This window comes from Rutidosis leptorrhynchoides, chromosome 5 (assembly GCF_046630445.1).
Source record: "Rutidosis leptorrhynchoides isolate AG116_Rl617_1_P2 chromosome 5, CSIRO_AGI_Rlap_v1, whole genome shotgun sequence".
Lineage (NCBI taxonomy): Eukaryota > Viridiplantae > Streptophyta > Magnoliopsida > Asterales > Asteraceae > Rutidosis > Rutidosis leptorrhynchoides.
In genome coordinates this window covers 444,765,088-444,780,982 of record NC_092337.1, presented here as the reverse complement: position 1 = coordinate 444,780,982, position 15,895 = coordinate 444,765,088, and the positions used below count along the sequence as shown (strand labels likewise).

At 33.2% G+C, this 15,895-nt stretch overlaps 2 protein-coding genes across 2 annotated transcripts; one reads left to right on the top strand and one right to left on the bottom strand.

Annotated features, from left to right (window-relative positions):
• Positions 1-5,599: 5,599 nt before the first annotated feature.
• Positions 5,600-11,056, top strand: LOC139850324 (endoglucanase 6-like). Its single transcript, XM_071839909.1, has 9 exons — positions 5,600-5,923; positions 6,083-6,295; positions 6,465-6,665; positions 8,353-8,442; positions 8,560-8,724; positions 9,096-9,380; positions 9,901-10,249; positions 10,347-10,409; positions 10,507-11,056. The coding sequence occupies exons 1-9, from the start codon at positions 5,720-5,722 to the stop codon at positions 10,794-10,796; spliced, it is 1,860 nt and encodes a 619-aa protein (XP_071696010.1). The 5' UTR covers positions 5,600-5,719; the 3' UTR covers positions 10,797-11,056.
• A 338-nt stretch (positions 11,057-11,394) lies between these two features.
• Positions 11,395-15,254, bottom strand: LOC139847594 (mitochondrial inner membrane protein OXA1-like). The gene is made up of 10 exons (XM_071837298.1): positions 15,187-15,254; positions 14,541-15,064; positions 13,510-13,600; positions 13,209-13,256; positions 13,039-13,097; positions 12,845-12,920; positions 12,591-12,722; positions 12,318-12,425; positions 12,103-12,157; positions 11,395-12,014 (listed from the first exon to the last, which is right to left on the bottom strand). Exons 2-10 carry the CDS (start codon positions 15,029-15,031, stop codon positions 11,749-11,751), a joined length of 1,326 nt encoding a protein of 441 aa, XP_071693399.1. The 5' UTR covers positions 15,032-15,064; positions 15,187-15,254; the 3' UTR covers positions 11,395-11,748.
• Positions 15,255-15,895: the final 641 nt, after the last annotated feature.

Sequence of the window (15,895 nt, the reverse complement as noted above, 5' to 3'; positions counted from 1 at the left end):
CATATCTTAGTGCAATTGGAGCTCTTATGTATCTTACAAATTGTACAAGACCTGACATTTCTTTTGCAGTTAATTTGTTGGCAAGATTCAGCTCTGCTCCTACCAAAAGACACTGGAATGGGATCAAACACATATTTCGATACCTTCGAGGAACTACTGATTTAGGATTATTTTATTCTAACGAATCAAAACAAGATTTGGTTGGTTATGCTGATGCAGGTTATTTATCTGATCCACATAAAGCTAAATCTCAAACTGGATATGTATTCCTAAATGGAGGTACTGCAATATCATGGCGTTCTCAAAAACAAACACTTGTTGCTACATCATCAAATCATGCCGAAGTGATTGCATTACATGAAGCTACTCGGGAATGTTTTTGGTTGAGATCAATGACACAAATCATTACTGATTCTTGTGGACTAGAACGCGATAAAAGTCCAACAATTATCTATGAAGATAATGCAGCTTGCATAGCACAGATGAAAGAAGGGTATATCAAAAGTGACCGAACCAAACACATACCTCCTAGATTCTTCTCATACACTCAAAATCTCATTAAGGACAACGAGATTGAAATGAGATATGTTCAATCCAGCAAAAACTCTGCTGATCTTTTCACGAAAGCACTTCCAACTGCTATTTTCAGAACACACGTTCATAACATTGGCATGAGACATGTTCAAAAGATGTAACAACCGAAGCGATGTCTACTTGAGGGGGAGTCAACTCCATGCTGCACTCTTTTTTCCTTAGCTAAAGTTTTTCCCACTGGGTTTTCTTTAGCAAGGTTTTTAACGAGGCAGTAACTTACAGTTGATCTTCAACAAACAAAATTGCTATCCAAGGGGGAGTGTTATAATATATAAATATATATATATAAATGGATAGTCAATTATTGATACACAAAAGTAATATTATTGTATTACCTAAACTTGTGATATTTTTGCTATAAATAGCCATGAATGCAAGCATTAAACTTGCACCATTTCTCACACTTACAAAGTGTTTCTTTCTTTCTCTCCATTATCATCTTTGTTCTTACACTTCATTATTAGTATTCTTAATCAAGAATCAAATCACTAAAGGTAGTTATAAGCCTACTGAATTATAACATCAAGAATCAAACCACTAAAGGTAGTTATAAGCCTACTGAATTATAACACCAAGTTATTTAGAACATATATCACATATTTTTGTACAAATAATTGAAGATACTTTTGTTTTGGACAATTTTATCAGTTTTACCCAATTTCTTATAATATATTTGAAAGAAATGTGCCACTTGATTTAAAAGGAAGTAAAGTCTTCCGAGAAAAAAGACACGCGCTTCTTGATTTAGGTCAGGAAGTTGTCGTCCAGACCAGTTGTAGAGTCTACGAAAAATCTTGAAAAGTTTTCTCGAAAATCAGCTGGAAATCCACGGACCTCAGCATCAAACAGGGTCGCCAAATGGTCAGACTTATCCTAACCATGAGAGGATCTGTCTCGTACAATGGGGGTACCATGCAAATTAGCTTATAAGACTAATGAATCAGATCCCCAGAAAGGATAATCTCCTTAAAAGGTCAAAAATCAGCTTTTAAGCCTGATATTACTCAATCCTTGAGATTGACTTTAAAGATTGAGAATTCAAACTCATGGAATTCGATGATATCTAAACTCGAGCTTGAACAAGAAAATATTTTGATCAAATTACAAACCGATTTGTTTTCTGAAACCCTATTTTTAATGCGTTCATTACCATTAAACGTAAAATTCTAAGAATTCACCGGAATTCATTAGGTCACCTGAACCAAATCGGGTGTCAACCGTAAGAACGGTGGTTGCATAGCATGGTCAAAGACAGGATCTTGTGCCAGACCGAAAAACTATAGGGTGATCTTTACTATTGCTCCTACCAAGGATAGTAATTGCATCCGACACGATATAGACCATAATCAAACGCATGTCACTGGACATTGCCTTAACAGTTGCTTGTTCAACACTTTCCTTTACAACCGGACGGTAGTTTACCGAAAGGTAATATACGAAGAAAGTAAATTGGACGTGTTGCTTTCCTAATACAAGGTTAGCAAATGGGTGACACAAAACCATAAGTTTTGAGCTAAAATTTTAAATATCTGAAACCCACAAAAATATTTTGCAAACACCCGTGAAGGGTTATTCTGGAATACTTATCTAGGATAAAAGCTAGATTGAATTTTCAAAAGATCAAATGTTTTCATAAAGATCCAATTTCCTAAAGGATCTAAATTTTTATAGTCATTTGGGACTGCAAACCACATCGTTATTACCATTGTTCATACCGCCGTATTGAAATCACTGATGTACAAAGTGTGAAGAATAAAGAAGTGATTCTAGTAAAATTTTATTCAAGATCTATATTGCTTGAGGACAAGCAATGCTAAAGTGTGGGAATATTTGATAATGCTAAAAACGAACATATATTTCATAGCATTATCCTTCAAGAAAGACAAGCTTTTAGTTGCAATTGTTCTATTTACAAGTTATATTCGTTTAAATAATAAAAGGTGAAGACAAAAGACAGATTCAACGAATTGAAGACGCAAACGACCAAAAAGCTAAAAAGTACAAAGTACAATCCAAGTGGTTCAAATTATTGATAAGAAACGTCTAAAAATTACAAGAGTACAAATCCCAAAAAGCAAAGTACAACATATTAAATTGTACGAAAAGGCGTTCGAAAATCCGGAACCGATACATGAACCAACTTTCAGCGCGCGACGTAACGGACCAAAAATTACAAGTCAACTATTCACAAGAATATAATATAATACATAATTAATTATATATATTATTATATATTATAATTATACGCAACCCACGTTTTGAATTTGATCTATGAGCTGGAATCCAGACCTCCGCACTCGCGGAGCTGTGATGAAGAAAACCTCCGCACTCGCGGAGCTCAACAGTTAAACGTGGGCCTATAAAAGGCCGCGCATTCTGATCGATGAAACACACCTTTTTCTATCTATCTATCTACGATATATTTATATTTATATTTTATAATTTTAATTTTAATTTAAGTTTAATAATAATAAGGTTATAGTGGCGAATGTTTTAAGTTTGTAAGTCGAAACTCTGTTCGTGTAACGCTACGCTATTAATACTCATTGTAAGTTATGTTCAACCTTTTTAAATTAATGAAAATTCAATCTAGCTATTAATACTCGTAGCTAAGTTATTATTATGCTTATTTAAGCCGAAGTAATCATTGTGTTGGGCTAAATATTAAAGACGGGGTTATTGGGCTTTGTACCATAATTGGGGTTTGGATAAAAGAACGACACTTGTGAAAATTAAACTATGGGCTATTAATGGGTTTTATATTAACTAAACGATACCTCATTAATTTAATATTAAAGGTTACAATTCGACGTATCTATAAATAATCACATACGCTTAATCGGGTACGGTGGGCGGGATATCTATAAATACCAATAATTGTCCATTTTACCGGACACGAGGATGGATTAATAGTCAATGGACTCGTTGAAACAGGGGTGGATTACATTCAAGGGTAATTGGTGTAATTGTTAACAAAGTATTGAAACATTGGATTACACGCAGTCGATAACCTGGTGTATTTATTAAACAAAGTATTAAGACCTTGTTACAGTTCGAATCCCCAATTAGTTGGAATATTTGACTTCGGGTATAAGGATAATTTGACGAGGACTCTCGCACTTTATATTTATGACCGATGGACTATTATGGACAAAACCGTATGGACATATCGAATAATCCAGGACAAAGGACAATTAACCCCTGGTAATAAATTAAAATCAACATGTTGAACATCATGATTACGGAAGTTTAAATAAGCATAATTCCTTTATTTTATATCTTATTGCATTTTTAATTATCGTACTTTTTAATTATCGCAATTTTATTTATCGTCATTTTATTTATCGCACTTTAAATTATCGCACTTTTATTATTGTTATTTACTTTACGCTTTAAATTAAGTCATTTATATATTTAATATTTTACATTAGGTTTTAATTGCGACTTAAGACATAAAATCGACAAACCAGTCATTAAACGGTAAAAACCCTCTTTTATAATAATAATAATAATAATATTACTTATATATATATATATATATATATATATATATATATATATATATATATATATATATATACAAATATAGTTTTTTTTTTTTTAAATATAACGTTAAACTTGGCTAAATCCCTGCGGAACGAACCGGACTTACTAAAAACTACATTACTGTACGATTAGGTACACTGCCTATAAGTGTTGTAGCAAGATTTAGGTATATCCACTCTATAAATAAATAAATAACTTGTATAAAATTGTATCGTATTTAATAGTATTTCGCAATAAAAATATAACTATTTCGTATACTACCTCGCATAACATCATAGCACGACTACAGTGGAAAACTTGTTAGGCTTTAAACTAGTGATACTATTGGAAAGTGTAAATTTTTTAGTGTGACACCATTAAATAGTGTAAAATTTTTTACGCTTTTAACTGTTGATACCCGTGACCAGTGGCGGAACTAGAAATGTTTTTAAAAAGCCTAGCAACTTTTTTTGGGCAAAAAATGAGCCTTTTGGGTAAAATATGAAGTTTTTTAGGCAAAATATTGAGGCTTTGGGGGCAAAATATAGGGACTTTTGGGCAAGAGAAAAATTTATCGGGAAAAAATGAAAAAATCCAAAATTTTTGCACTAAAAAGTTGAAATTAACTGGGGGCATCTCCCCTGGACTAAAGTACTTTCGCCCTTGCCCGTGACTACGATTCTTGGTCACATCCCTTGTAGGGTCCACGGGGCAGCGCCCCCGGTTGGGATTAACGCTTTCCATGGATATTTTCGCCAAAAGTCGCATCGTTTGGATTGACGATTTTTTTCACCGAAACGAAGGGTTGCACCCTTCCGTTACACCCTTTCAATGCACCCTTTTGTGTTGCAACCGAATTTAACATGTTTTCATTCCGGAAAACAGTTAGTTCCTTTCATTCGGAAGACACAAAAAAACACATATTCTCTAATATTCATATTTGAATCTTCAAGTCTATAATCAAATCATTGTTCTAATAGGATTAACAATTTCATAACCTGTTTTCTAATATGAAAATCAACCAACAAGGACCATGACCAAAGTGAAACAAAAAATAATTGACTACCTGGTTCAAATGATCAAATTGAAATGTAAATATATATGGAGCTGCAACTGCAAACTTACTATGTAGCATTAAATCTGAAAACTGTTTGCTGTTAATATGAACACATTTATGATTTAAGTTGTAGAGGTTTAAAAACATCTCAACATTACAAACACTAGGATTCTTCCAACCCACATGGTGTTCTGCTCTCAAGTCTCAACTCACACCCTTCATATTTACAAAACTATCCTTTATTCACGAGTATTAAAAGTTTCATTATTTTATACAAGTATTGTTTAAAAATTAAAACATTAATTTAAAACCAGCATTTATTATTCTCTGCCCATTTCTGAGCTTTTGGCACCTTCCCTTTCATCACCTCCATATATACCATCCCTGTGAAGCATTTGTTTGTGCCTCATCTCTTCACCTTCTTTCTCTTTCATTAGAATTGGTCTATCAGGATTCTAGACTGATAAACCAAACCAACATTGCCATTACAACAAATCCAGTTTGTTGTTTTTATTTAAGAATAATTAGATTGACTGCTTTGTAATGGAAAGACTTAATTCAATAGTAACTATTTTGTTGCTGCTTATTGGAATTGTACCTTTAGCTTTAGCAGGTGTGCATAACTATGGTCAAGCTCTCACTAAGAGCATTTTGTTTTTTGAAGCTCAAAGATCTGGCTATCTCCCTGGTAACCAAAGAATTAAATGGAGAGGCCATTCTGGTCTCAATGATGGCAAAGTCAATGGGGTAAAATTCATTTTCTACTGTATTTACTATCTTCAAGAAAAATTACAAAAAATAAACTAAAAACAACATTTGGGTATTTATTTAAAATAAAACTAAGATCAAACCCAATAATTAAATTGAAAAAAGATGAAATCTTGATGGTTAAATTTTGGTATACAGGTGAATCTTGTTGGAGGGTACTATGATGCAGGGGACAATGTGAAGTTTGGGCTGCCAATGGCATTTACAGTGACAATGATGTCTTGGAGCATAATAGAATATGGAAAGCAATTGGCTTCAAGTGGTGAACTTGCTCATGCCATGGATGCAGTCAAATGGGGCACTGATTACTTCATTAAAGCTCACCCTCAACCTTATGTACTTTATGGAGAGGTACAATCTTTCTTTGCATAATTGGATTTGTACAGCTTTAGGTGGGACCCGTCACCCACTTGAACATCTAAATCTAAATTATGCTTTAAAGATATTAGTATTTCTTAGTGTGTATTCTATGTTATAACAAATTTTAAAGATGCTGATTTTAAACTGTGGTTTGTTGTAGGTGGGAGATGGTAATACTGACCATTACTGTTGGCAAAGGCCAGAGGATATGACCACTTCAAGAAATGCTTACAGAATTGACCAAAATAACCCGGGATCGGACCTTGCCGGAGAAACTGCAGCCGCCATGGCTGCCGCTTCCATCGTGTTCCGTCGCTACAACCCTGCTTACTCAAAAGTGCTCCTCAGTCATGCTTACCAGGTACTAAATGAGTCATTAGTCATTACTGGCTCAACAACATACAATAGGTAGTTTAGGTGCTAACTTACAAGTTAATCATACAAGAATAGTTGTCAATAAAAACATCGTACTTTTATTTCTACATTGCCCCTTTTATCTTTCCCGTTAATTAAAGGGAAGTGATATGTACACAACCAATTTTTACACATACATAATCAAACATGTTTTACAGTGTTATACTGTACAACACTATAAAGTATATTTAGTTGTGTATTTGTAAAAATTAGTGTCCGGTCAATTGGCAGAATTAAGTAATGGTCAATTGGGCGTACGTTAGCAAAAATTGGGCGTAAGTTAGCAAACAGTTGGAGTATATAATTATGCTAAAGTGTAGCATGTGACTGAAAATTAATTAGGGTCAGTATGGTGCACGCTAGCAAAAGATGGCTGCATGTTAGCAACCATTCCATTTGTGGTCCGTTTCGCGCACGTTAACAACCATTGACAAATATGCCACTGGAAGTGTTTTTCTAGAAAAAACTAATTTTATTGATATATAGTGATTTAATTGCATGTGAGGTAAATATTATTAGTGTCTTTTATGACACCCCTAGTGTGTGTCAGTGGGTCAACTTTAATTTGGCAAAATTAAGAACACGTTAAACAAGATATGACTATATGAGTATCCAGTTATTGTAGTTTACATAGACATAGGGCGTATGTTAGCAAGGCAGTTGTAATTTCTTGGGTTATTTCATGGCTTTACCATCGACTTATTCCAGGTGTAAGTTAGCAGCATATCAGGGAATAGTGAACAGTTGTTTATTTACTCCATTAAAGTATCGTTGTGTTACCATTAATTTGTCTTACTCATACCAATTAAGGTACCAGTACCGATGCGTGTTAATTGTACTAATTACTAAGATTAAAAAAGATCCTCCTAGTATTATGTTTGTACAATTACTAATATCTAATAAGATTTTGTAATTTTACATTTACTCCACATAACGTTCTTTCTACGCCTCCATTAAACAATACTCCGTACATGTCTTAGTATCGTTACTTTATAATTTCTCAGCTAAAGAGTTCATTTTAACTAGTTCAAAGTTTTGAATTTTTTTTTTTTATTAACTTTATTCTTCACAATTAATTAAAAATCTTTTACTCCTTCCGTGTCTCATATTAATAGTCCAGTAACTCATTTTTAGATGTCACAAATTAATAGTCTGCTTTTATAAATAGAAAAGAATAAGAGCTTAATATCTATTATTATGCTATGTTGATATAATTAAAGGATAAAGAAAATGTAAGGGTAAAACTGAAAAGTAAACAGAAAATATATAATTTTATGACAATTTTTTAAAGTGTGTGTTTTTTGTATGTGTACTATTAATACGAGAGAGAGTAAATTTTCATACTAATAGTACTATGTTCGCAAAAAAAAAAAAAAAAAAAGCCGATTTGAACGTCCGTCTTGTAATCTAAAAAAAATATATGTTAGGCGCACATGTTGGATCACATATAGTCTGTACCACCGTAAGATTTGCTAGGACCACAATCTCATCCGTTAATATGATCTAGTTGATGAAGCGATAGATTGGAGGTGATCACACATATGGTCCAATAACACCCACTGATACATCACTATCCGTAAAATACCAATTATAACCCTAAATCATTCTAAATTGCTTTTTACCATATTTTTCAGCTATTTGATTTTGCGGACAAATACAGGGGCAAATATGACAGTAGCATCTCTGTTGCCCAGAAGTACTACCGATCTGTCAGTGGATATGGAGTATGTGATTTTAATCATTTCTAACTGCAAATCTTAACTAACTTTTTTCAATTATCAATGTTGATTTTATTTGGTTACGTACTGACTTATTTATTATATTTTTTGATACTTTTTAAGGATGAATTGCTATGGGCAGCTGCTTGGATGTACAAGGCAACAAACAATAAGTACTACTTGAATTACCTAGATCGAAACGGGGATGCTCTCGGTGGAACCGGTTGGTCCATGACCGAGTTCGGTTGGGATGTCAAGTATGCCGGTGTTCAAACCCTTGTTGCTAAGGTCGTTATTAATTTTCATTCAAGTGTCGTTACTTTATAAAAAAATTTATTTTCGTTGTAGCCTAGGGTTGGGGTCTTTATACAAGAGGTTAAGTTCAAACATTCCTATCAACATAGATTAGAGGATCATAAAAAAAATGATTGGGAACACTGAAACAGTCACAAAATAACCCATTTAAGTCGTATACAACTTAATAATAATAATCGCCTTGTGCGGTAAGCTACGAAGGAAAACCTTATATGTTTACCCGTTCTCATTGTAGCTGTTAATATCACATATTACATCTCAATTCTCAATACAATATTATGTATTGGTTGAAATTTATTATATTGGAGTACTTACAAATCATGTATTGAGTTGATATTATGCAGTTTTTGATGGGAGGAAAAGCCCGTGGTCATGGCCCGGTGTTCGGGAAGTATCAAGAAAAGGCAGAGTTTTTCATGTGTTCATGCCTTGGTAAAAGTAGTCGTAACATTCAAAAGACTCCCGGAGGCTTAATATTTAGGCAAAGATGGAACAATTTGCAGTTCGTCACGAGTGCATCTTTCCTTCTTACGGTTTATGCAGACTACTTGACTTCTGCACGAAGAAACCTACGTTGTTCCTCTGGCACCTTCACCCCACCTCAGCTTCTAGCATTTGCAAAATCTCAGGTACATAAGAGTTAATGTACATTTTTGACTTTCTAAAGTCAACTTTAGCTACTTTAATATTCAAGAAACATCTTGAAATGTGTGATTTTGGCTAAAATAGAAAATACCCATGATAGAAATGAGCAACAAAACATGTGGGTAGTAATCAAAATTTAATCTTTTGACATAAAAATCAATGTACATTTTGACTTTCAAAAGTCATGTTTATTGTTTAGCTACTGTATTATTCAAGAAACATTTTTAAATGTGTGATTTTGGCCAATATTTGAGATACCCATGATAGAAATGTGGGAAAAAACATGTGGGTAGTAATCAAAATTCAATCTTTTGACATAAAAGTCAATGTACATTTTGACTTTTAAAAGTCATGTTTAGTGTTTAGCTACTATATTATTCAAGAAGCATTTTTGAATGTGTGATTTTGGCCAATAAGGAGATACCTATGATAGAAATGTGAGAAAAAACATGTGGGTTGTAATCAAAATTTAATCTTTTGGATTGGTTTATGATCTTTCTGTAGGTGGATTATATTCTTGGAGACAACCCAAGAGCAACAAGTTATATGGTTGGATATGGGAACAACTACCCCCAACAAGTACACCATAGAGGTTCCTCAATTGTGTCAATTAAGGTCAACCCTTCGTTCGTGAGCTGCAGAGGTGGTTACGCCACATGGTATAGCCGAAAAGCAAGTGACCCGAATCTCCTAACAGGTGCAGTTGTTGGTGGACCCGATGCGTATGACAATTTTGCTGACCAAAGAAACAACTTTCAGCAGACCGAGCCTGCTACATATAACAACGCACCTCTTCTTGGAGTATTAGCTAGACTACATGCTGGTCATACTGGTTATAACCAGCTCCTTCAAGGTACATTTATGAATAATTGATTTACTCTATTTCTCATCTATTTACAGCCTTCCTAGAATTTTTTTAATCTAAATATCCTTATAAAATTTTTATGCAGTCGAAGTCCCTCTTCTTAAGCCTACTGCTGTTCAACCACAGCTTGAAGTGACTCCATCCGAAGGTAAATGTTGAAAACAGTTCTGTTTTCATACATATATTCAATGTTGTAGATGACTTGCTACATGTGAAATAAATCCAACTCTTGATTCTATCTTCAGATTTGATGGCCATCACGCAGAAGCCTACAAGTTCGTGGGAAGCTAATGATAAAACATACTATAGATACACAGTTACACTGACTAATAAATCAAACAAGATTATCAAGAACGTGAACATTTCAGTAACAAAGCTGTATGGTCCACTATGGGGTCTAACCAAGACTGCAGGCGGTTCATACGGGTTCCCATCATGGGTTAGCTCATTACCAGCAGGAAAAAGCATTGAGTTTGTGTACATTCATCCCAAGGCACAAGCAGAGGTCTCAGTTTCAAGCTACACTTTTGCGTAAATGGTCAAAGAAGACCAAAAGTTGTATACATGAAGGCTATAAGGAAAGTCCACTTTTTGGGATTTTCTTTAGGACGTTACGAATAAGGTCTGAAGATGGAGGAAAAACGGAGCGAAGAGACGGTTTAAAAAAGAAGTGCTCATCCTCTTTATCCTCCTCCTTCATTAGGTCTTTGAGACAATTTGAGAGGCAATACAAGTACACAAGGCATACTTCTAAATCACAAGATATTAGAAGAATCCTTTTTTTTTAAATATTTTTTTCTACTTCAAAATAGGTTGAAGTGTCATCTTTTCTTGTTTGTGTGTAAATTTGCAATCTTTTCTAGTCTTGCATTATGAATATAGTTTTTTCAATGACCTTGTTTGATCAAGTCTTGTTTTTGTTTTGCTGATATATCATAGTTTGTAAACTTAACTATTCTTAAACATAACCCTAAGGGCTACATTTAGCAATCTCCTTATGTTATAATCACAATGTTACAAGGTTACTCATTAAGCAGTAACATATTTTGGTTTGACTCACCTACAACAATGACTCGTAAGAAGTAGTTTTGAGCAAATTACTTCTGCAATCCGCAACCCGATATGTAGTTCAAGAAACAATAGTGTAGTATTATACTCCATATAACATAAAACTATCAAAATCTGGTATAATAAGCTTACATAGTTGATGTCTTACTCTTATGGATACAACAAATTTCTAATTTTCCCTATAAGGACTCCCTCTTCCATCTACAGAGCAAAAATAGTGGACATATTACATCAAGAATGATTCTTTGAGGTACTCTCAAAATATGATCATTGCTTGTGTTAATATGTCCAGCTATATATATTGTCAAAAAAGATTATTAATACGATACAACATAATGAATAAGTTATTACATTTATTCAAAGGGCATGTAGGTAATAGGTACCCATTTTTAAGTTTTATTTGATGACTCCTTCCATACTCATGTCCTCTTGTTCTTTTTTCTTCCTTTAGCATTTCTCTCTAAAGTTTTAATCCGATTGCTGAGAACTGACGTTTTTGATACTTTTTGATCCGTGATTGCGGGCTTTTGTTTTTCCAAATGTTGTTGCATTGCTTTTGCAGCGGCATACTTTTTCATTCCTTCAAAAAAGGAAAACGCCGGTTTCGATTCACCAGCGGGAGATGTCGGTGGAGGTACTATTATCGGTATGTTCAAAAGCTGCTTCACACCAGGTCTTTTAATTACTGGATTATGAGTAGTAAAAAAATCAAATGTTAACTAAAGAAACAAACACTAATATTAACAGTTTTTAAATTTCACCCAATGACTTACTTAGTCCATATACAAGGGAGAACAGGTTAGAGGTAATCCAATAACAAAAGAGAGCCTGCACAAATGTTAAACATGATCTTCAATATGAATATATAGTTGCACATATTCTGCTATGTATTTTGTTACTTCTTTTTTTATATTTTAAAGAAGAATAAGATCTATAGTAATCAAATAAGGTGTTTTCTGATTCAGTAATCAAGAATTGTAATATGTACCTTTGGAAAAGTTGCAGTAAGGGGAACCGTAAGAGCAGCAAAACCCCTTGAGACGTTTTTCATCGTGCCGGCAGCAGGATTGCCTTCTAACCCTTCTTGCATGTTAAACTGATACTCCGTAAAATATAGACTTGTGAATAATATATTAATTTAGACAAGTGATAAAATACTGAATATAATTTCATCACGTATTGAAGAACATTTAAGAACACGCAATTAAGCAACAAATAATAAGGTGAGTGTCATAGTTAAAAGAAAGATATTAGATGTTACCTCTACAGTTATCCAGAATGAAAATGCAGTCAAACAAGGTAGTAAATAGAATGGATCAGCAGTAGTAAGATCGAGGAACCAAGAAACACCACCGGTTGAAAAAGATGGAACCTTTTCCACCATGTTTTGAATCTACAAACAAAATTTTAACAAGCCAATAAAAAAACAAAATATAGTAACTTCACAAATTCATTAATTTCCACAATATATAATGTGAAACATGAGTTATAAGAAAAATAACATGACCAACTTACAGCAAGAAAAAAGCTAACGAAGACAGGACCTTGGATGAGGAGCCCCTTCAAAGGAGTAAATGTACTAACGCCATGCCTGCAGATTTTTTATGTTTACTTGATTTTAAATAAAATCATTATAAAATACATATACATATAATCGAGTAAAAGTAGCAAATTACTTCTTCGAATAAGGATTATTGTAAGGAACTTACTCCTTGAATACCACCTTCATTTTCTCCTGACCTTCGGCTACAGCTGACGGACTCATGCCCTGAAAAGGATATTAAAGAAATAACAAAAATAAATAAACGTTCTAATGAAAATCAATAGACAACATATATTAACAATATATTTAGAGCACGCGGAAAAAGTGCATCTGTACCTTATCTTGCATCTCCTGCTTAATCTCCTCAAGTTGTGGTCTCAAAATCTGTTCAAAATATGCAAGACGTGAACAAATTAAATGAATACTACTCAATTTCAGAAGCACTGACAACCAATTAACAAAGATGTAGAGTGTGCAGATTTATGAATTAAATTACAAGATATTATAATCCATCCAGATATAACATATAATACAATATACAAATATTGCACTGTTGCTGTCAAATGTGCAAAAAAAAAATTAACAGGTTACGCAAAGAGTATATTAACGAATGAAAGCTGGAGAGTGTTGAACTCACCGTCAACTTTGTGGTAGCCTTCAGCTGATTAATCATGATCGGTATTGAACAGGTTCTAATAATTAGGGTTGTTATTACTATGCTCACCCACCTGACAGAAATTGAATGACGAAGAGTTATTCTTTCACCATTTATGAACCAGAAAGAAGACTACAAAGAGTATAGCATGTAAAGTGACAGTAAAATTATAAGAAAATCTTCACATAATAATCTGCATTCCATTCCACATGACACATGTTAATGGAATGATTTAGCGATGAATGTTGAACAAATGCTGAATCATTCGGTATTCGGTGCGTTTGTTTGTAACCTCAGAATGACAAGTGGTGGTGAAACTGTGTTGAACCATTTAGAGTTGAAATTATCTCTTAACAACTAAGCACATTCATTTTCTTTGAATACCTTCATGAAATTATATCCAGAAAAATTATCAAACAATTGTTTTTTATATATTCATGTAAAAAGTTAATATGGTAGATTTAAAGTATTTAGTGTTCATTCATCAACATGATTATCAAACAGATTATTGTCACTCATAACGAGGTTCAATTAGAACCTTTAAATCATTCCGATTATGAACCACTTTGCACTTAATCATTTTGTTTTATCTAACACACCTAGTAAATTTATATGAAAGTTTCATTCAGACAATAGTTAAATTTCACAATAAGCAATCTAAGCTATATAGTGTGAATATCAATTCCAAGGGTGTTTGTAGCTTTGTAAATCTACCCTTATTATTCAAAAAATTAGAAATCAAATAATCAGTTTTATAGTAGCATCAAGAAAACCATATTTGTGATAACCATGTTACTTAGATGTCATTTTAAATGTAAATCCTTGAAAAACCTACTCCGCATATTTTAGTTAATTATATGATATTACAGCTTCAAATAGTAGAAGTAGGTTACGGCTGATTACATCATACAATTCCTCTGAAAATGATAATGTACTATTATAATAAAAACAGAGTATCATAGTTATGGCCTTAACATACCTATAAAAATGTAAGTTTTACAATGTCTCCTTACCAGTTGAGCCCAGTTAAGCTATGGATCCCATCAATGGCATACTGCAAAGCTGCAACCGGCGGCCACGAATCCGCAGCAGCAACAGCAACTTCACTAATCACAGGAGCTTGATTCGACACTACTTCAATAGTTTTTTCAGTCAAATCATCAGCTATTTCACTCAAATACTCAATCTTGTCTACTCCATCTCCAATTGTAGTAGAAGATATATTCCTAGCTAACAATAATCCACCTGCTGTCATCGGTACATGATATCGATATCGAGACCATTTCGAATCTCGAAAACCGTTACCGCCAAACCCTAACGATGTATTATTGTTGTTACTGTAAACACCATATGATCTACTTTGAATGAACCTATTCAATTTGTCATCAGGATACTGATTATGCCGATTTTCATCATCGTGATTAAGATGTGAGATTGAAGGTGTAACTAATCGATGTTGAGTGAATTGTTTCAGTTGTGTAGTGAGACTACGTCTGTACGCCATTGGTTGATTCAGTTAACTAATAACTAATTTCCCCTGGATCCAGTGAGATTAAATTAGCATGCAGTGGATATAGATATAAGATGTATACGTATAAATTTAAACTATGAATACGATTGCTATCAAATTGAAATAAGAAATGAAAAAAGGAGACTTACAGTGAAAGTTTTATTACAAAAAATAGGGTTTATAGTTGGAAAAGATCAACCGTCTATCTGGTTTCAGTACTGTGTTTTTTAGGTATGACGACAGTGTTCTGTTTGAGATTTGTTTAATTACAAACAAGTCCTTTCAGTTTAGACATCCATCAATATCAGTCCTTATTCAAATCTAATTCATCAAAAAGTTGCCAATAATTATTAACTCAGACTAGATAATTTCAACCATCTTAATTCTTAATCTGATTCATAAAGGAAATTTATGTGACAATTATTGAAGATATGGATATCATCCAGAGATAGACAATTCTATGAAAATAATCTCCTAAAAGAGGAGTTTCAAGATAAAAGTAATATAACGAGTATGAATGGCGTTAGATACGTTCACAATATAGAAATTAGAAAATTGACGATGTCTAAATATTGTCATATTTATGTCTAAATTTGAACAATACTAGACAAACACTATGAAACAAAAGTAAGAATAACTAAAGTAGTTAGAATGCAAACATTTTGAGTGTTTGAATGAAGGGGAGCACTTATATGTAACTAAAGTAGTTAGATTACATAATAATGAAAAGTATTTCAAACATACAAAAAAGTATTAACATTAAATTATAAAGGAGGAAATATGTTTATTTTAATTTTCATATAAAGCCCTTCAAGTTGAGAGCTTTAACAAAACCTGTTCAAGATTGGTCTTGGTTAA

Bases quoted from the DNA above. Each gene is read 5' to 3' on its own strand.
- LOC139850324 (XM_071839909.1), top strand. From the start codon at position 5,720: ATGGAAAGACTTAATTCAATAGTAACTATTTTGTTGCTGCTTATTGGA. The intron at 8,443-8,559 runs GTATGTGATTTT...ATACTTTTTAAG, and splicing joins GATCTGTCAGTGGATATGGA to GATGAATTGCTATGGGCAGC. The intron at 8,725-9,095 runs GTCGTTATTAAT...GATATTATGCAG, and splicing joins TTCAAACCCTTGTTGCTAAG to TTTTTGATGGGAGGAAAAGC.
- LOC139847594 (XM_071837298.1), bottom strand. From the start codon at position 15,031: ATGGCGTACAGACGTAGTCTCACTACACAACTGAAACAATTCACTCAA. The intron at 13,601-14,540 runs GTAAGGAGACAT...AATTTCTGTCAG, and splicing joins AGCTTAACTGGGCTCAACTG to GTGGGTGAGCATAGTAATAA. The intron at 13,257-13,509 runs GTGAGTTCAACA...TATTTTGAACAG, and splicing joins AGGCTACCACAAAGTTGACG to ATTTTGAGACCACAACTTGA.